General features: G+C 43.8%; 1 protein-coding gene across 1 annotated transcript in view; it reads right to left on the bottom strand.

The window, feature by feature from the left end:
* Nucleotides 1-17,265: 17,265 nt before the first annotated feature.
* Nucleotides 17,266-22,381, bottom strand: part of Kiaa1549l (KIAA1549-like ortholog) — a 240,521-nt gene continuing 235,405 nt past the window's right edge. Inside the window, exons 20-21 of the mRNA XM_013019589.1 lie at nucleotides 21,821-21,972; nucleotides 17,266-17,547 (exon numbers count right to left, since the gene is read on the bottom strand). Of these exons, the coding sequence (XP_012875043.1) occupies nucleotides 17,266-17,547; nucleotides 21,821-21,972 (434 nt within the window). The remainder of the gene's footprint in view (nucleotides 17,548-21,820; nucleotides 21,973-22,381) is intronic.

The following is a 22,381-nucleotide window of genomic DNA, read 5'->3' as shown; positions in this document are numbered from 1 at the left end:
CACCCCCTACCCTAAAAGCTGCCAGATTTGGGCCATAGGATGACTGCTACTAGAAAGCTTCCTCGTTTTCCCAGAGAACTTCAGGCTGGGCAGGGGCTGGAGAATCTTAATGAGGACAAATGCTAGGAAAACTCAACCCAGAGCTCAGACAGAGACAGAGATTTCTACTTGTGGGGACTTAGTGTCCAGTTTCTCCCACAGAAGGACTAGGAGCCTCACCCAGACACACTCATGCCCACAAGTGCTGGGCATGATGAGGCAGTTGATGCGTCAGGTCCTCCTTGTGAGCTATGTAGATCCTATCCTTGGCATGCTGCACACAGATACAGAAGCTCCAGGAAAGGAAAAAAGACATCTGACATTTCTTCTAAGAGTTAGGATGCGTTCATCTCTCGCAAGCATCTTCTTGGAGTGATAAATGACAGAGAAGGCCACAAAGCATGGGAAACCTGGCCCTTCCCCCGGGCCCACACACACAGTGGCAAGAACACCTGCAGTGAGCAGAGCTTCCACTTCCGATCCACCATGACAGCACAGAGTCAGCTCCTTAGACAGCCACACTTGGCAGCTACTGTGAGACTTTTGCTCCCATTTGCTGGCCTTGGCCCCACTTTCTGCAGACTAGAGAGGATAAGTAGATGCATGTCTCGGTTACGAACTCCCCTGTGACCTGGAGCTGTTGTCTGGGTCAACTACTACAGAGAAAAATCTAGAAAAGGACAAAAAACCACACCACACTGTCACAATAAGGAACATTCAATCAATATGAAACTTGGAATAAGATGTATGTTTTAGAGAGCTATTGTTCCGCATGCGACAATCATTAATAATTGTATATAATATACTTTAGACATGGAATGACAACCATCTAAACTTGCCGGCAATTTCTAGGTATCACATGTACTACACTTTCTTACATGGACAAGGTCATTTTTAATCCTCATAATCATTTTGTAAACTAGAGACTGCTATCTTTATTTTACAGATGAACAAAAGTGAGGCATTAAGAGGTAAAAGCAATGCTACTGAAGTATAGTAGCCTCTGGAGTGGAGAGGAGAGGCATAATTTAGACTCAGGGCTGACTCCAGAGCCTGGGTTCTAGGATTGCTGAGCCTCTGTGAGCCACCTGGACAGAGCGGTGTATGGAATATGGTGGGAGGTCAGTGGGGTTCCTGCAGGAGGCATCACCACAACCAAACTAGGTAGCTTGAACATTATTTTATTTATTTAGTCAGTCATGGGGCTTGAACTCTGGGCCTGGGAACTGCCCCTCAGCTTTTCAGCTCAAGGCGAGTGCTCTACCACTTGAGCTACAGCACCACTTCCAGTTTTCTGGTGGTTTATCGGACTTTCCTGCCCAGGCTGGCTATGAACTGCAATCCTCAAATCTCAGCCTCTTAAGTAGTTAGGATTATAGGCGTGAGTCACTGGTGCTCCGCTTAGTTTGAACATTTTAATACAGAGACTACCCAATCCACTGGATGGTTGTGTGCCTCCAAATTCCTAAATTGAAACCTAATCCTCGTGTTGATATTAAGAGGTGAGGACTTTGGGAGGTGGTTAGGTCTTGAGGATTGGATGCTAGTGAATTAGGATTAGTGTCCTTATAAAGGAGGCCTCACAACACCCTTGGTTCCACCTACCATGGAGGACACAGCTGGAGAGTGCTGCCATCAACCGGGAAGACATGGAATCTGCCAGCACCTTGATCTTAGACTTCTCAGTCTTCAGAACTGTGGCTGCAAAGGTTTAGAAGTCACCCAGATATGGTGTCTTATACCAACCAAATGAACAAAGAGGCGGGGCATGGTGTATGAAACCACCAGAAGAACTGCTGTAAACCCAATACCTACAGGTGGGAGGGAGGGAGCAGGACCAGAGAGTGCTCTGTGGACAGGACCCTAGACAAGGCCCAGGCCAGGAGCAGTGATCCTGCAGAGAGGGAGCATCTGCCCAGAGACCAGAAGAGGAGGAGAGGGAGGCCAGGAGTAAATGTGAACAGTGATAGGGTGAGGATTTGGGTTTGCTATTTTGTTTTCCACAACTTTCTCAATGAGGTTGAAATGATGTTGAGAATTAGGTTGAAAGTATAATGATGATGATGATGATGTTTGTGTGTGAGTGCACACACAAGTGTGTGCATGTCTGTCTAGTTCTGGGACTTGAACTCAGTGCCTGGGTCTTGGGTGCTCTCTGAGCTTTTTTTTTTTGGATCCAGTCATGGGGCCTGAACTCTGGGCCTGGGCGATGTCCCTTGGCTCTTCAGCTCAAGGCTAGTGCTCTACCACTTGAGCCACAGCGCCACTTCCGGCTTTTTTCTTTTTGCTTATGTGGTGCTGAGGAATCAAACCCAGGGCCTCATGCATGCAAGGCAAGCACTCTACCACGGAGCTACCTTCCCAGCCCTACATGAGCTTTTTTGCACAAGGCTAATGTCTTACCAGCAGCTCCACTGCTGGCTGTTTTGGGGTAGCTAATTGGCGATAGGAATGTCACAGACTTTTCCTGCCCAGGCTGGTTTCAAACTAAGAGTCTCAGATCTCGGCCACTGGAACAGCTGGCATTACAGCAGGTGTGAACCACCAGTGCCTGGTAAGTATTATTATTGTTATTATTATTTATTTTATTTTGCTGATGCTCCAGGAATGCCCACAGTCAGCCCTGCCACCTGCCCGTGGCTTGGCCCAGATTGACCCACAGTGTGGTCAGTGTGGGTTGGGTTGGAGTTGACAGGATTGTCGGTTTCTTTTTTATTCCTTTGGACAGTGCTGAGCCTTATGTATAGCACTTTCCTGGAGCTGCACCACAGTCTTCTGAGTGTTTGATTCTCTAGAATAAAATGGAGGAGAGATTTTTGTCCCCAAAAGGAAAGGATGACAGCACCAACGATTTTGGAGGAAGGGATGTTAGGTGCCAGGAATAGCAGATAGCATGGCGGCCAGCTTGTATGGCCCATGAGAGCCATTTGTCCACTTTTCAGAAACTTGATAAGCCCTTTTAAAATCGAGCCATTATTAAAAATTAAGCCATATCAACTTATAATTAACCAATATTTAAAACAGGCAATAAATAGTTACAATCCACTCCTCAATTATGTTGTCATATATTCTTACTGTTGTTTATGCTTTTGAGGTTGGAAATACTATATAAAGATATGCTAATATGCGTTTCTTTCAAGTGATGTCATATTGTTATCTTGACATTGACTACAGTGAGAATATTTACACCATGGAAATTTGTGCAAGTACAGGTCTGGGTTGTTATTCCCTCCCTACCATAATTGGTTGTTAAATATTTGCTGGAATTCCACCAGCTAAATAGTACTGGCTGAACGGGTAGCTGCTTACAAGCATTCCAAGTTGTGTTGAAGATATAAGCCAAGCAGGTTGCTTCTCCAGCGTGGTAACAAATGTGAAGGGTTAGGAAGGAGAGAAGCTGGGCAGCTTACCCAAGGGAGCATGATCCTCTTTATTTTTAATTTGTTGGCCATGGGACTTGAACTGCACCTGGGCGTTATCCCTCAGCACTTAAGCTCAAGGCGAGTGCTCTACCACTTGAGTTACAGTGGCGCCACTTCCTGTTTTCTGGTGGTTATTTGGAGATAAGTCTCATGACCTTTCCTGCCCAGGCTGGCTTTGAACTGTGATCTGCAGATCTCAGCCTCCGGAGTAGCTAGGATTACAGGCATGAGCCACTGGTGCCAGGCATTCATGCTCCTCTAAGGACTAAGGAAGAAAAAAGAAACCACATAGTTACTGACTTTTACAATGAGGCAAACCTAATAACAACAAACAAACAAGAAAACAGAACCAGGGAATGTCCTGGACTCCATCCAGTCAGGTTAGTAAATCCTCCATGGGGAAGTTGAGCAGAAGGTAAGAAGGAAGGAGTCCGGCCATGGAGGCCAGAGTCCTTTGCCCTCCAGTGGTAAATATTTGAGCAAGACCAACCATTGATGAACACACAGCCAAATGTTTGTGTAGCTGTTAGTCCTGAGCACAAAGTAAGTTTCCTCTGAGATGGGGAGACCTCCTACTAATTTAACCAAATCATCTGTATCACCCCCATCTGCTAATGAAACCAGGCAGGGCGTGGCACCCAAGGGGTCTGGCTTCTGGGAACAGGAAGAAGAGGGATCAGATCACAGCTTTAAAACTTTTTTTTTTCCTTCTGTGCCAGTTGTGGGGTTTGAACTCAGAGTTTGGGCACTGACTCTGAGCATGTTTAATCAGAGGACCATACCAAGCTGTCTGGTAACAAGGAGGTTGGCTACATTGAGTGGTATAAGAGGACTTACATGGGGCTGGGAAGGTGGCTCAGTGGTAGAGTGCTTGCCTTGCATGCATGAGGCCCTAGGTTCGATTCCTCAGCACCACATAAGCAGAAAAGAAAAAGCTGGAAGTGGGGCTGAGGCTCAAAGGTAGAGCGCTAATCGACAGCTGAAGAGCTGAGGGACAGTGCCCAGGCCCAGAGTTCAGGCCCCACGACGGACAAAAAAAAAAAAGAGGACTTACATGTAAATCCAGTTTTGCCTGGGCAAAAATATAAGCCATTACTTTCAAAAAGAGCAAAAAATGGGGACATGGTTCAGGTGGCAGAGCACCTGCCTAACAAATGCAAACCTTTGAGTTCAAAATCCAGTCTCAAAAAAAGAAAAAAAAATAGTACTCCTCTTTATTCCTCTTGCTATGAGATTTAGGCAAATTATATATTGTGTAAGAAGCAGCTAGAATAATACCTAACTCAAAGCAAGTTCTCAATAGATGTTAGCACTTGCATTCATCAATCCCCAAATGTACCCAAGACTATTACTTTCATCCGAGTTTATCTAAATCCAGTACATTCAGTAACTTTGAAGAGTGCATATGAATAAAGCCCATGTTCTTGATTTCTTTGTTCTTTTAGCAAAGCAGGTTCTTAGCTTCTTTGAGTCCCTGCCAGGGCTTGTTGCCAATTAACTGAGATAATGTGTGTCAACCTCTCAGCTTGTGACCCGATGCTCAGCTGCTGTTGATGTTCTCTATTATCTTTGCCTCTGGGTTTTCTAGTCTCTAATACCAACACATATTTTTCTCATGGTGGGATCCGCTAGGTGGCAGCATAGATTCAGAAGTGCAATGAAATTGCTCCTCCCCATCTGGTCCTCTTCATGGCTGCCATTAGTCATTCATTTTTAGATAAAATATATCTTGTTTTTATTGTAAAGATACTGTACAGAGGGGTTAAAGTTACATGAGCAAAGTAATGAGTCCATTTCCTATTGACATTATAACCCCCTCCTTTGTTTTCCCCCTAGCATCCCTTTCCTTCCCACCTCTCTAATTTCTCCCCCATTCCCCGCCCTGCAAAGTTGTCAAGTTTGTTTTCAACATAGTGTCTTGTACATCTCATTGTTACAATGGGTCATCCTGTGTACTTATTTCAGCATTTTGTTATTTTTCTTCCCCTCCCCAAATTAGAAAAATGTATATACGGGGCTGGGAAGGTGGCTCAGTGGTAGAGTGCTTGCCTTGCGTGCATGAGGCCCTGGGTTTGATTCCTCAGCACTACATAAGCAAAAAGAAAAAAGCGGGAAGTGGCACTGTGGCTCAATGGTAGAGCGCTACTCTAGAGCTGAAGAGCTGAGGGACAGCGCCCAGGCCCAGAGTTCAGGCCCACGACCGGACCCCCCCCCAAGAAAAAGAAAAATGTATATACAAGATGCAGGGTACTGGAATCTAATACAGTGACAACAGGGGGTGTACCATAGGGGAAGAACAAAGAAACAAAAGAAAAAAGAAACAAAGAATTCCCATAGTACATTATAAATACATTAAAAAGAACAACAAGAAAGATAAAATCTCTTGTGTCCCTATCTTGGGGTTCATTTCGCTTAGCATCAGGTTATATGGTCATATGTATCTAGCTTTTGACCTCTTCTGCTTGTCCTAGACATATACTAGTTATTGCAGATAAGGAAAACCATGGGACCTATGTTTCTTTGGGTCTGGCTTACTTCACTTAATTCTTACCAATAGAAAATCCAATGGGACACCCTGTGGGGAGGGAGAATTACTGCAGCCACCAAAGGCATACCTTGTAAAACTGAACACATGTGCAGCACCTGGCCTCTTCCCAGAGACTGCAAGTAGTTGCAGGTAGTTGCCTGCTGATAGGCACATTCTTTTCCCCTGCAGGAAAATGTACTCTTTTCAGAAACGATTTCAAGGTAAACAATCTAGTTCACATGAATCAAAGTCTTTGGACTGAACTCCTTGACTCTTATTGGTATTTGTTCAGACTACTATTAAAAACTGCCATTGGGATTGGATGTTTGGCTCAGGAAGTAGAGTGTCAGCCAATGAGCCAAAGCATCAAATACTGAGTTTATGTCCAGGTCTCAGACAAAAACAAACAAACAAGCAAACCATAGACTAGAGGCCTGAACAACAGGTGTTTACTTTTGGAGGATGAAAATCTAAGATCAAGGCGTCAGTAAATTTGATTCCTGGTCAGGACTCTCTTCCTGTTTTGAACAAATGGCTACCTTTTCACTATGTCCTTACCAAGAGAGAGTAGTAATGGGTCTTTCTCTTCTTATAATCAGATCTCAGGAGCTTTACCCTACATCTCTAGGCTCCATTTCCAAGTTGCATAAACATAAGAGCTAAGTTTCAATATATGAATTGGAAGAGGATACAGCATTATTACATTCACCTACCTAATCCCTATTTTTCATGATGCATTTATTTGTCTGTATGGACTATTAGCTAGCTACTTATTGTCTGCTATTTTTATTATCTGCTAATGATGGGATGGCCTATGAACACTGTCCAATAAAACTTTCCTCAGTGGCAGAAATGGACTGTGTAGATGATGTTTAATTATAGTAACCATTTGTTACCTCTGGCTATTGAAGCTTGATCTGTACAACTGTAGAATTGAATTTCAAAGTGCATTTCATTTTAATTATTCAAATTTCATATTCAATTGTCACGTGGTTTGACCCACTGCATAGGAACAAGAGTGCTGTGCAGATGTGAATTATCCACTGTACCCACCCCATCCAGCTCCAGTAACAATTAGGAACACTTAAAACGACTGTCATTGTAGAGTCTTTAGGAATAGGATAAAGATGCTTAATGCAACCATTCCAACAGGGCTAGTTAAACACTGAAAAGGTGTCTTGAAGTCTGAGCACCAGGAAGGGCCAATGTATGTATGGTGTGTGTATGTGGTGTGTGTGTGTGTGTGTGTGTGTGTGTGTGTAAACATTGCTGGAGGTTCTCCCAGGCTTTGGCCATGCACCATGATCATGGCAGCCAACACGCTCAACCACAAGTTCAGGAGTGATGAATGGCTGTGGGGAACTCCCTGTGCAGCACTCTGCACACAGCCGCGTATTCCTATTTTCATGAGGAAGATGGACTCATCCTACTGAAGCATGTAGCTAGGACATTGGCTGACCAACTCCACAGTTGGAGGTCTGCATGCCAGGCTCATGTTTTTGTTCAATGGCTTCAAACTATTACATTGTTCCCATCTTGCTCTTCCTACCCCAGAGAACGTTTGTGTGGGCAAATGGCACATTGAGCAATTTTGGTCTCTGAAGTGGAAAGGCAAGTTTTCTCTCAATCTCATCACAGACACAGTTCACTGCCACACCCTTCCCTAAGTCCTTAGATGGATTGACAGTCTCGTGTAGTCTTCTCAACTCAAATCTGCTTTTCCACTGGCTCACATGCGGTACTGGGAATGGGTCCCATGTCAACAGCACAGGCCATGCCATGGGGTCACATCTTTAAATGTATCCTACTCATATATTTTACAGAGTCACCAGGGGAGCTGATTGTTCAGAGGAATGGTCTCAGTGGAGTCATCAGGACTGAATTGAGCATGGGGGACCTGTGGGACACCTCCAGTCACCTCCCTCTTACCTTATCTTGGCCAAATGGCAGAGGGCTTTTGTTTACTTCTTTCTAGGGTTCCTGAGCTGCACTGGTGGCTACTGTGTGTCCTTGGCAGTTGAAGAGGGTGGCTGTCTTCAAGGGTTGATGAAGCTGGACCCTGGCGTCACTTCTAAATGATCTGTGGGTGGTGTATCAGCTCTGGCAAGATGGAATCCATCTTAGTTTGAATCTGCAATGTCCCCAGCAAAACCCAAGTATCAGAGATTTAGTCCCCAGCTTGGTGCCATAGGGAGGTAGAAAGTTTTAAGGGGAAGTGTGAAGTCATTGGGAGCATGTCCTTGAAGAGCATTGTGGGATCTTGGGTTTTGGCTCTCCACGCCTTTCATGATGAAGTGAGCAGCTTTGGACCCCACTGGGCTCCACTGCCTCCACAGAGGCCCAAAGCAAAGCCAGCCAGTTGATTATGAACGGGGCCTTCTGAAACCACAAGCCAAAAATAAACCTTTTTTCATTTTAGGCTGATGATTTGAGATATTTTGTTACAGTAATGGAAGGCTGAATTACACAGTGGGGTTTCCTTTTCAAGCATGATCACAGTAGTCATGACATAGATTCAGAGCCACAATGAAACCTCTTCAGGTCCCAGAGGATAAAGATGTTGGTGCCCTCACAGGTCACCTATAATTTAAAATAAAAACCATCTTGAGCTCTGACATAAGTATAAAGAAGTTCAGTAATTGTAAACCCCCATACAATCCATTTTCCCCTAAATAGTAAATTATCTTCAAAACTTACCCATCTTTCCACTATCTTCTCTTGTCTTCTCTATTCCATGCCCTTTTTTTTTTTTGAGTCCGGTCATGGTTCCTGAACTCTTGGCCTGGGCACTGTCCCTCAGCTCTTCAACTCAAGGCTAGCGCTCTACCACTTGAGCCACAGCACCACTTCCAGCTTTTTTCTTTTTGTTTATGTGGTGCTGAGGAATCGAACCCAGGGCCTCATGCATGCAAGGCAAGTGCTCTACCACTGAGCCACCTTCCCAGCCCCTATTGCTTTGAGTACCTGTCTCTAATTCTTTTTTTTTTTTTTTTTTGTCAGTCGTGGGGCTTGAATTCTGGGCCTGAGCGCTGTCCCTCAGCTCTTCAGCTCAAGGCGAGCGCTCTACCACTTGAGCTACAGCACCACTTCCGGTTTTCTGGTGGTTTATTGGAGATAGGAGTCTCACTGTCTCTCCTGCCCTGGCTGGCTTTGAACCGCGATCCTCAGATCTCAGCTTCCTGAGTAGCTAGGATTACAGGCGTGAGCCACCAGCGCCCAGCTCTGTCTCTAATTCTTAGACCACTTAGGCAACTCATGTATATAGGTCAAGAAGTTGATCCTGAAATGGCTTCGGGGTGCAAATTGGTTGAGATCTCACTAAATCCCCTTCCAACTCCAACTGCACTCTGGGACTTTATCCTTTCAAAACCAGCCAGACACACCCATTCTTCCCAGGTTATGTCTACTATTTTGAAAAGAAATGCCATGAGCACTTCTTAAAATGTTTTCCTTAGGGAAAATGGGGAAAGAAATTCAAAGAGAAAGAGGAAAAACGGTAAGTACAAATGTCTGCTGATACCTTGGAAGGAGAATTACCAGTAAGACAATGTACTTTGTTCCATATGTAGATTTGCCAAGGAAAGACAAACAGGATTTCCACTAAGCTAGGCAGACGAATGCAGCAAAGATTGGGATTGCTGCAAAACTTGAGACCTGGTTTGTCTATTTGGATTTGCTCCACAGAGCACTATATTTCAGAGGATGAATAAAAACCAAACCCCATATATTAATAATCTCACATATTCTGATTGGCACATTGCATAATGAGGGTGTTTGGTGTACTGTGTTTTCATCCATGAAGTCTATGGTTCCTAAAGTTTCCATTTGGCTTGTGTAGAATAGCCTCCTAATTGCTTATTCCTTCCCTTACGCTTTGGGCTCCTGATTTCATTGGGTGGTGACAGCTCGGAAATTTGGGTTTGTAACGCTTATTGATTCTCAGCAGTTGGCAATTTGCTCTCTTCCCACTTGGGGATACTGTGGACATCTTAGTAATTCGTTAAAGATAATTGGGAGAGAAAACCATATAGCATCAGTGGGAATAGGGAGCAGCGACATGTATCCTTTCCTGAACCCAAATGTTTCCAGAAAGAAGTGGACTTTGGTTTCTGAATGAGTGGTGGGCCCTTAGTATGTTGGATTTCAAAGACTAAACCTCTTTGACCTTGACCATGAACTCTGTGAGGGGCACAGGTGGTGTCCTATGCACTGTTGAATCCCTATCACTTAGCACAGTCTTTGACCATAGGAAGTACTTAGGAACTATTGGTACATCCAAGACAAGAAGGCTATATGGAAGATTGGATCAGGCTTCCTGGGAAATTTCACTTACAGGAAAGATTGTCCATCAGTGGGATAAAGCTACATCCACCGGGTGCATGTTCCTGGCGGAAGGGAGGCGCTGAGTGTACATGCATCTTCTCCATATGTCTGCCTCCCATTCCTGGGAGTCCTGCTTACTAGATGGGGCTGAACATAAGGCAGGTCTTGTAATTGGCAGGTCTAATTGGATGGATTGAGTAGGTGGCCTGAGGAATTTGTATTCCCCTAGGGAGGCCTTGACCTCAATGAGACTTCTTTAAGCTGTAGGGACACCTGAGCAGACAATATGCTTCTTTGCTGGGGCCCCAACTGCTTCTGTGAACAGCTACAAGTAAGATTTTTCTAAGGGCCTCGGAACTCATACCCGCACTGGATTGCACAGGCTCACTTTGGTAGACCACACTAGATCTACCAGGCCTGTCATAGGTATTTTTTGGTTTTGTTTTGTTTTTGTAGAACTGGGGTTTTGAACTCTGGGCATTGAACTTGCTAGGCAGGCAGTCTAACCCTTGAACCACACTTCCAGCTCTTTTTGCATTATTTTTCAAATAGAGTCCTGCATTTTCTTCTAGTGGACCTGAGCTCTGGACCTCCTATTTATGCTTTATATGTGATTGGGATGACAGATGCATCCTGTAAGCATGATGCCCACCTTTGCTCCTCAGCTCCACCCAGACCTGAGCTCCTCCCAGCTCTGGAGTTCCTGACAGACAGCTGGCCCCTCCCTCTCTCTGCCCAGAGGGACCTGAGCTCTGCTCTACCTCACTTCCAACCCCGAGACTCTGCCATACCCGGAATTTGCCCTATTCTCCAGCAACTCCCAGCAGGCAGGATTTCATGTCTGGATTGTGAAAGAGATTCCATATTACCATCTGGAGGAGGGAGAAAGAGAAGCAAGCAGGTTTTGGGGTATGAAAGCCTTTGTCATTTTATTTTACAATAAAAAATCCTATCAGCATATGAACACTCTGTTCCTGGCAGAGGCAAAGGACGTACAAAGTTAATTAGAAAGCAAAGCATTAAAATAACAACAGCTACATTCAGAGCTTCTGTTCAGTACTTTGCCCAAGTTGTCTAATGTGGCTTGAAAGAATTACTGGTCTGGGTTGGTTTTTCTTTTCTTTTCTCTTTTCATTTGTTTGTTTTTACCCAGAATCAAAGCACATAAGTAAGTACTTACACATCCTGAAATTATAGACAATGACAATAACAGCAACTCCATGCGGGGCTGGCTTTTGTGGGCAATTCCAAACTTAGGAATTTCTTTATTTTATGTCATTTTTCCTTGACAAGAAGTTATGTCTTGGAACGTGTGACAAATCAATTCACTGGTAGGAGGAGCTGAAATATTTTTTTGGATTAAAAAACAGATTACAATCTAATAGTTTAGTGAGAATCCCTTCAAATATACTTTTCAGACCCATGATGCTACATGCTCCTCACAACCACTCTGGGAGGTAGGAAATACAGGTGCTGTTACATCCATTTGACAGCAGTTTAAGGGAGTCATTTGAAGTCTAGAATATATACACGTTTTCAAAATTTCCAATCCATCCACACCCTTCTGATTATGTTTGGTACAATTTGTTTTTCTCCACTCTATCTTTGGGTGGGGGAAGAGGCGAGTTTAGATATAAAAAGAGACAAGGGGGAGGAAGGTGAGGTCACAGTTAATTTACGTAAAAGTCACCATTCACATAATTCTGACCAAGGTCACAGAATGGGAAGAATCCGTTTCTACATTTCATTATGTAATGGCTCTCGATCAAATACAAGTTTGACCTCCGGCTTTCTCCAAACATTCTTATTTTTGAGACCCAAAGAATCACAGTACTCAATATCTTCTGAGAGAATTTATTTCTGGCACAATTGTATTTTCTGTATTCCTTTTTCAGAATACCCAATGTTTCAACTGTGGCGCATATCCACAGGCTAGGATTCTGCAACAGTTCACCTCTGAAATCAAAGAGACCTTTCTGTTCTCAGAGCAGCAACTTCTTGTACCTGGAAGGTCAGAGCCACTATCATACCAGTTTCACTTGAAGCCAATTTGTTTCAAAAGACTCTTTTGAGAGGCTCATTGAATTTCTCATCCATGCAAGTGTGTGGTTGTGAGCCACATTAATAGCACCTGAGCTAAGATCATGCAATTCAATTTACAAGTATTTATTGTCTGTTGAACAAGACACTGTGCTAACGGGGCCTTGGTCAGAGGCTTTCTTAGGCCCAGCAGCAGTATTCAGGAACTGGTGTGGGGGTGGGAAGTGACTAGGGCAGTCTACCAAGGGTTCAAGTGCATGCATTCTCACCTAATAGACAAGTGAGGCCCTTTCCTCTTTGCGGCAGTATCCATAGAGACTGTTCTTTCCAGTCTGCAGCAGGCTTCCTTTGAAGTTCCTGCCCAATCATCTTCTTTCTTCTGGGTACTAGTCCCTAACAAAAGCTCCCAAGGAAAGGGTCAACCCACAATGTGATGCTTATAGGACAAGACCCTGCCTCCCTGCTTACCACTGATTGGATGGGTTCATCCAGTAGTAGATGAACTGGGCCAATCAGAAACCCCCAGTGATTGCCTAAGGGGACACAGAAATGTTAGTTAGAAAGTGGTAAGTGCTGAGAGGGAAGGGTTGTGTGGAGTGGTCATGGAGTGGGTTTTCAGCAATATGTGCACTAGTGAGTAAGCTAGCTGGCCAAGGGAAACAAGCAGACTGAACAGATACACAGAAGCAGCGATGAAAGTCCACAAAGAGAGGAAGAGAACATAAGAGAGCAAGAGTGCATGCATGAGGGAGACTGCCTACATCCTTTGACCTTTGGGCAGATATCCATTATATCTATGAAATGTCCCAGTGTTCATCCAGTCAAGGCATACACTGGAGCAAGTGTGAGTGGGTTTCTAGTCCGTGTGAAGAATTATGACTTAATACCTTTAAGAGTGGACTAACTGGTAAAATTTAACTTTTAACACTTGCACCCTAGCCAGTCATTACTCCAAGCTAAATTATAATCATTCTATAAGAATCTTGGGCTATATTTTGTAAGGAGAGTTCAAATTGATTTCTGAAGTGTGGTAGGAATTTAGAGTTCATTCAAATCATCTTTGCAAACCTTAAAAATAATACTTGTTATGTATTCATTCAACTTTGAGCTCCAAGCTCATTTATATATAATCAATATTTAATTTAATTTTTGATCTATTTTGGCCTAGTAGAAAAGCATTTTTTGTTAGTACTTAAAATTTAATTCCTTACCTTTTTAATCTCATATACTCTCTCAGAAGCTTTTCTTCTTAAAATCACAGACCTAACATTTTTCTTTTTGTCTTTTCCTTTCCTTTCTTTCTCTTCCCTTTCTTCTTCTTCTTCTTTTTTTTTATTTTAGCGAGTGCCAGTACTGGAACTTGAACTCAAGGCCTAGGCACCATCCCTTAGCTTTCCTCCTTAAGGCTGGCCCTGTCACTTGAACCACACCTCCACTATCAGCTTTTTGGTGGTTAATTGGAGATGAGTCTCATAGATTTTCCCGCCCAGGTTGACTTCAAACCATAGTCCTCAGATGTCAACCTCCCAAGTGGCTAGAATTATAGGTATGGCACCTGGTTCTTTTTTCCTATGAAGATCACTCAAGATATTACAGGCCCTTTTGTGGGCTCTTAAAATAACAAATGCACAATATTACTTCTCCTAGGACTAGAGAATTCATTCTTACAAAATCCATTGTTTAAGAGGCAACTTCTTGTTCCATGGGTAATAATCACCACCTTGTTATGGACTAGGCCTCAGATCACAGGAACCAGGCCACACAATAGACCTTCACGTTCCTGCAGTGCTGGCTTGCCTTCTCTGATGCAGGGCCTGGCACCTGCTACCTCACAAGGACAAGCCATCCGAGCATTTCTGTCTGCCCGTCTGGACTCATGTTGCTGAGAGAGAAACTCACTCCTATAGCCCTAAATAGCAACGAAGGTCACCATCTCCACCGTGGTGCTTTCTGGAAAAAGCCAAAATGCATTTCTTTTCCAAGAATGAAGAAAACTCTTATGGCAACCAGTGCTGAAAAAGGTGTTTATTAGGCCACAAAAGCATCACCCTCTGTACACTGTATCTGAATTTGGGTACACACTCTAATCATCTTTTTCTTGGCAAGAACAGTATGGAGTCTCTCATTTGACCCTTGTTTATTATTTAAACTTCCGGGCACATTTAAAGAAATGGATCAGAAAGTATACGGGCAGCATGATGAAATGGATCATGAATTAGAAGGCTTGAGCTCAGACCTGGTCACCTCCACTTCTCTGGGCTTCTGTGTCTTCTTCCAAGGTCACTGACATCCATTATGGCATCTACGGTTGAAATGGAATTCATTGCTGCCCCTCTGGTGGCCCTTATGGAATCCTCTCTTCACTTCCATGAAGTGTTTTGTTTTGTTTTTTAACCATCTGTGTTTCTCCAAGTCACTTGTTCAGGTATCCATCACCTCCACGAGGTTAAGAGACTCTTGAAGGAAGGACTACATTTTAGTCCCAGAACAACTGAACAATGGCGCCTGTCTTCCCGTTAGTGGGAAAACATAGGATTAATTTCTTCTCCACAGAAGGCTTTCCTCTCACAGACCTTTTCTTAAACTCACAGTCTATGATTTAACCTGTTATATTTTCAATTTCTCAGTGAACTAAATTTCTGGAGTCTGCAGTGACTACAGTGATTCACAGAGGCTCCAACCTCTTCGCCATCTGGAGATTCACCACTGCCAACTATGGACTCATGGGCTGGAAACCACTTGCACATCCAAAGCTTAGACACCATCTTTTGAAACCTGAACATCTATTTCAATGGCTCTAAGTCTTGAAACTTCATTTTCACATGCAGCACCTTGAGGCATTTACCAAGTAGACAAAGTACTGGGTTGATAGCATTGCATTAATGAAGTATTGAGATTACTGATAAAGCAGGAAAATGTAACTGACTTTGTCACACTCACACCATTTGCATGAGAAGGCTGAGTTTCTTTGGCTCTTTGTTCATTCAAGGGCATGGAATACCTATTTGGACAGACTTAGGCATTGTGTTCATCTGTTGATAAAATCTTGCACCAGCCACAGTGCTCTGCAAGCTGATTTAGGTTTTGGACTACGACAACTGGCCACTGGTAGAAATATACCATATATACACATGGAAATTACAAAAATACATTTTATTTATAGTTGATTTCTTTTGAAAGTAACAAAAAACTAACACTATGAAAGATCAACCAGCATACTAAAAGACACTACCTAGTTATCATCCAAACAAGAGATGTGTTTGGAGATTCCATGACACATCGTTGCTGAACATTCCAGAAAGGACAATTTGCCATTGGGAATTAAAAAGAGCTTCTTGGGAAAAGTCTGTGCTTTGACAGTTTGAGTCTCCCATACTAATCAGTTCCCACTCTCCTCTCAACTTGTAAATTTTCACCTTCATCTTCTCTTTCAGTAAAGACCAAAGAAACTCATGAGGACAGTAGACAGATGGGCTCAGAAGAGAATGGGTAGAGCTGAAGCTAGATGGGGCATGGGTGAAGGCAGGACAGGACCCTGTTCTTCAACAGACACCAAAGAAGCCCCTCACACCATACTTAGCTCCCATAGTTGGGGAAGGAACTATAGGTGCCCCCCACCCTTTGCTACGCAAAGTCAGTGACGGTTTCATTGCATCAATAGGCAGTCAGTGCCTGGTACCCCCACATTCTGCAGGAGGATACCCATGCCAGGGAGGGTAACATGGGACCTCTCAGCCACCAGGTAGTAGACCTGCCATTTCAGCACAAGTCCTCCTGAGTCCATCAACTGACAAACTCCATATAAGCATTGCTTAAAAAGTTATTTACATTTAAATTCAAATCAACAGATTTTCTACATTCAGAAGCTTCTAGAAACAGAGGCTGCAGCCAGGGAGGCCTATGGGTCCTCCATTCCTGTTTTTGTCTTTGTTTTCCTTTTTAAAACAGGAATCAAACACTTTCCTTTTGTATCCCTGGGCAGCACATGCTGGTCACCATGGTTGAAGAGACAGGTTGTCTTGTGATAGTCAATATATCTATTATCCCCTCCAAAGGGATCAGCTCCGATTTAGGCCATCTTCAATGCAGACAAAGAAAAACCTTTACAAATAACAAATTTTCGTTTGTAGGATCCTAAAAGCTCTTAACCTTGATTCTGTTTCAGTTGAGTTCTAACTTGTAAGATACTCTTATTTCCAAAATTACACCACCTTTTAAAAAGTCTGTCAACACAAATTTACCATTCCTGTTCATCTTCTCTCTTTCTTAGCCTTCAATTAATGGGAGGAAAAGAGTCAAGACTATTTATAGGCATAACCATTGGGTCTGATTTTCATCCAATTCATTTGACTTTGAATATGAGCCGTTAAAAGCAAAGGGATTCAAGTTTCTTGGCCAGAGTCAGTGTCTCCCTTAGAGACTAGAGATGATTTTAGCATTCATGGGCATGGCTGAATGAGAGAGAGGACAATCTGGTGCTCAATTTATACTCCTGCATTGCCTTTAACACAGAAAATATTGACATGCAGAGGTCAGCAAAGATAAAGCTATATTCTCCCCCATCTGGTGATTCATTAAAATGTGATATTGGACAAGAATCTGTACGTTAGCTAGTACCTCTCAGAGCTAAGTCTCCTTAGGGAAAACCACTCCCAGTTCCAACACTCACAACAAAATATCAAACATATGGTCCCAAGCAGGGACTTCTTAACCCATAAGCAGTTGTGTTAGCCAAAAGATGCAGTTGTTCATGAGTTTCTTCTTGTTTCCCAGAAGTCCTGCTGGTCATCCTTTTAGAAACAGGGAGAGGAAGACTCACTTGTTGTCTCTTTCAAGACCCCACACATCGGGTGTGAGAAACCCAAAGCCTATTTCCACAGAGTGTGGAAGGCAAGGTCTCCCAGGGCTCAGGCATTAGACCTGGAACTCAAACATGTCTGTCTGCTTCTTGGCCAGCTTGGCCACCTCCTCCCGGATGGCCTTCACGAGGGCTGCAGTAGAGATGTTGGTCAGTGGAGTGTCGGGGGGGTCATTCTCTGCTAGGCTCTGCTGAGAGGCAGCTGTGGAGGGCACAGGGACCTGCTCCAGGCTAGGGTGCAGGTTGGAAGGATGGCTGTATTGGCGAGGGAGCCTGGAAGGTGAGCTCTGCTGATAACGAGACCGGGGGTAAGCCTCAATGTATCCAGGGAGGGGTACCTGAAGAGGATGTTGGGAGAAAAGAGAAGAGTCTGGGTTTAGGAAGAAGCTCAAGTCCCAGAACACAGTTGACTACGCACATGACAAAAACAGTAAGGCGGTAATTGATTAATTAATTAATTAATTGATTGATTAATTAATCCCATTTATGAGGGCCTCACTCTTAGAACCAATCACCTCCTAACAGTCTTACTTCCTAGTACCAGTACCTTGGCATACATAACAGGATTCAACAAATGAATCAGCTTTTGGGTGGAAACACAAAAACATTTGGACCAGCAATAGGGCTGTGTGATTTAGTAATTTTTGGATGGGAGAATATATGGTAGAGAATCAGCTCCTCCTATCCCTGCCAGATGTTCTGATGTTCTCCCAGAAGGAGGCTGATTTCGGAGAACAAGGCTAACCCCTGAGCTGACAACCACTGCTGGGTGTCAGGCAGAGGAGGAGTCTGTCTTAGCATGGATGTTCTGGGTGGTGGGGATAGATCAACGGGAAGTATGGAGGAGGGTGAGTTCTAAGGCTACCACTGTGGTCCAAATAGGAGCTTATAAGGACTCAAGCAAGAGAGAAAGGGACTAGATAGATGTCCTAAAGTTTGAGTTTGGGAACAGCTGCTAATGTTGGGTCTTCTGGCTATGAAAGGACAAGTAAATCAGAGCTGAACTGTCTAAGTCCTTAGGTCACAAGAGCTACGAACACAGAGTAAATGGAGTAGATGAAAAATCAAGGCCAGGACCCAGGACACACTTTCAGAACTCAGCTGAAATGTCCTTATTTCCATGGGCTTTTTCCAGCCTGACATTAGCCTAAGGGTCCTTATGAAGTGCTTCCATGTAGTTTCTATAGTGTGACGGTCAGCCCCCACCACCCCCCTTGCCTTAGTGAAGGAGGATGTCTTACTTGCTTACTGTTGTGCATGAGTGCTTAGGATTCTGCCCCGAACATGTCAGGGTGTCTCTCAAAGCCCAGGCTTCTGAGGAGCACAGTTTGGAACAGCAGGTATCAAACCTTTGAGAAGAATGCTGCCACATCCCCCACCTTGCATTTCAGATTCAGCTAGCTGCACAAACTGGACTTAAAAGTCAATTTCCAACTCTTGAGATCTCTCTTTCTCTTGGAAGCATCAACTTTTGGTGCTAATGGCTAGAACAGATAAGGGATGGCTGACCCCTATGGGGTGCCTTCAGGGTAATGTTCATAAGCAAGGAAGAGTGGATGATAACCTGCTTTTCTTTTATAGTAGATATAGGGTAGCACCACCAGGCCATTCAAAATTTATTGAAAATTACCACTTCTTCCTCAGCCAGTACCCATGGCAGACATCACCAATTGATTGCTGCGATCTTCAGTTGAGTCTGGAAATCTAACACTCAATCATTCTCCATCTAACCCCAAAGATGAAATCTGTTGTTAATCCCAGGTCCATGCAATCATATTTATGGTAGCTTTTAGTATCAGAAAGGTCAGACATCCATATGAAGGACGGAGCCTTGTCTTTCTCATATCATTATGGAAGTTGTAGATTATCCCTGGACTAATGCTGACAACTTGTCTCTCTGAGATACCTGCATTGTTTCTCACATGCTGTCAATCATGCATCTTGCCTAGCTTGCTCAAAGCCTGGGTAAACATCTCTGGCTTAGCTTCAGGGTAACTGGGAACCAAGAAGAATCTAGTTAGACCACACCAATCTTCCTCATCATTAAAAACCATCAGCAGGAAACTCATTATCTTCTCAACGATGGAGAGGATTCCAGGATGTCCAGTTATCTTGCCAGAAAAGTTAGGTTTTCATTTGCTGGGCTCCTTCTCCTTTGTGTCTTAGGTGATATGAACCCCAAGGCCTCTGGCTGTAGCCACCAGCCCAGCTGAGTTAGCATTGATGAGTGTCTGAAGACGAGGGTCAGGATTTGGAAAATACTTCCACTGACTCCCACAGAGCACAAGGTGTAACACTGCACATGGTGGGTGAGCTGTCAAAGTCAAGGGCTTGTTGCCTCCTTAGTGCATCTAACATCCTCTCCTTTCTGAAATGTATACACCCTAGTTTTAGACTTGAAGATTTTCATGGAGTCAAATGATCAAACCATGTCCAAAGACACCAGCTATTTAGAAAAGCCAATAATACAAAGAAACAAAAAGGGGAGAGAAAGAAAACAAAAGAATAAAGAGAGAGAGAGAGAAAAGAAAGAAAAAAGGAAAGAAAGAAAAACATAAGCCATAAAGTCGCACAGTAATTCACACAGCCTTAACGGCAGGCAATCACTCTAATTCCTCTCTTAGAGCTTATTAACTCTAACTTTACACACAACTCCAGTGAGCTCAGACATGCTGCATTTGAAGATAATAGCACAGCATATTAGGAAAAGCATGTTTAAGGATATGTGTATTACTGGAAGTGGGGACACTGCTGGCGATAGGAAGTGCCCGAGAGGAGCAGGGTCAGGCAAAGGAAAGCCATGCTGAGCCACGGTAATGAGTCCAACAATTATATTAGTGTGGATATAGTCAACCTAAGGGCCCTGAAGACCATTAGGGCTCTTCCTCCAAGCGCCATTTTAGTACAGTGAGGTATTCATTATGATGATGCTGAATCACTCATATAAGACAAATTAAATTATGTGGTGCCTTCTTTTAAAGAAGGAACATTCACTTCAGAAATGTTTTTATGCAAATGGCATATAATTTCAAATATTTCAGAAATGAAAGGAGTAAGCTTTGTAGAATTATTCCATGCTGTCATGTAGATAGAGTTGTCTGCTGGGCAGTGGCTCAGGTCATGATTCCTAGCTACTTGGGAGGTTAAGATTTGAGGATGGGGAGTATGAAGCCAGCCTGGGCAGACAAATATGAAAGATTCTTATCTCCAATTAACGAGCAAAAAGCCAGAAGTGGAGATGTGTCTTGACTGGTAGAGTGACAACCTTGAAAAAAAAAGCTGGGAGCATAAAGCCCTGAGTTCAAACCCCAATACTGACAAAGAAGAAACTTAAAAATAAATGACATCACTCCAAGGAAAACAGACGTGATGCTGAGTTGAGGCTGTAGGGTGCTGAGTATAGACCCCAGAGGTTGAAACACAGAAAGGAATGACCTTGACCAGAGTCTAAGTGTTTCCTAACTCTAGGATTTCATCCACATCCTAAGAATATCACCCCACATGACCGAATAACCAGGAGTCCCCCAGGCCTAACCTGGGGCACAGCCACCTTTGTCATCCCTCATGGGTGCTGTCATTAAGGGAGCAGTCAAGCCACCAGCACCCATTTTCTGTATTTCCTCACACAAAGGCAGGTTTGAGTTTGGGTGACAAGCTAGGTAGGAGCAGACAGGCTAGTCACCCCTTCCAGTAATGAAGAGAGACACCAAAGACCAGGCCGGGCCAGTCTATGACTGGAAGGTAGACAGGAAGTCACAGGACCTAAAGGTAATAAAACTTCCATCTTGGGCTTTCTAAAGCTTCATTTGCTGCCTTTTGTTTTACAACTGTATAGAATACCAGTGTCAATGGCTCACACCTACAATCCTAGTAACTCCAGAGGCTGAGATATGATGATTGTGGTTTGAAGCCAGATCATATAGATCAAATCCAAGAGACTCTGATCTCCAATTAAACACCCAAAACCAGAAGTGGAGCTTTGGCTCAAGTGGTAGAATGCTTGCCTTGAGCATAAAATCTAGCAGACACTGCAATGAGTAAACAGTTCCAGTACCAATGTGTATGCGCATGCACGCACATGCATATGCACATGCACATATTATAGACTATGACAGATAAAATAATTAATTCAATGAACAAGGAATGAGGCAGGTATGGGTTTGAATTCTGATCCTGGCACCTTACTGGCCATGTGGCCTTAGACAAATTACATTGTATGACTGGGCCTCAGTTCTATCACCGGCAAAATGAATTAATCATGAGAATCATAATCCTACCTGCTAGGATTTGTCATGAACATGAAATCAGATAATGAAACATCTAACATGGTACCTGGCACATAGAAATATTCAACAAACAATGGTAGTTATTCTTATTCTTATTATTTTACATGCACACAATTAAGGTTGCCTTGCTAGGAAGAGTGGAGTCTGTACTGGGTGATGAGGCTCAAGTTCCTTTGTCAGAGGACACCCTGTCTTCACACACAGTCTCCCTGCAAAAGTCTGACTGTAGCCACTTGGTGAGTGGGGGTGGTCACTCTGTTTCAGCTATTGATTCCATTCCCCAACCCCTGGGAAAGGTGACCATGTAAATGAGCAAGGGTCTCACCGAATCCGCCCACTGGGTGGGGAGCTCATTCTCTCCAGCGTAGGACATCCAGGCCTGGCTCCTGTAGGACGAGGGAGGCGTTGGGATGAAGTAGCCAGTGAAGCCGGGTCTGTTGGCAGCTGGGATGGCAAACACTGCTGGCACCGTGTTACCTGGCAGGTAGGGCAGGGAGGAGATGGCGGTGGAGGGAGATCAAGAGAAGGTAGCTTTAAGATCCAGCCTCCGAAGAGCCAAATAAAGCCTATTTCACAGGCAGCTAGGATGTCAGCAGGATTCCGTAAATCAGGTTTGAGTTACTCTGGCTACTGGTGGCTCATGCCTGTAATCCTAGCTACTCAGAAGGCTGAGATCTGAGGATCATGGTTTTGAAGCCAGCCTGCTCAGGAAAGTCCGTGAGACTCTTATCTCTAATAAACTACATAGAAAAAGCCAGAAGAGGGGCTGTGGCTCAGTGGTAGAACACTAGCTTTGAGCAAAAAGAAGCTTAGGGACAGCACCTAGGCTCTTAGTTCAAGCCCCAGGACTAGCACACACACACACACACACACACACACACACACA

The sequence above is a fragment of the Dipodomys ordii genome, unplaced genomic scaffold (genome assembly GCF_000151885.1).
Source record: "Dipodomys ordii isolate 6190 unplaced genomic scaffold, Dord_2.0 Scaffold46, whole genome shotgun sequence".
NCBI lineage: Eukaryota > Metazoa > Chordata > Mammalia > Rodentia > Heteromyidae > Dipodomys > Dipodomys ordii.
This window is presented reverse-complemented; position numbering and strand designations above follow the sequence as displayed.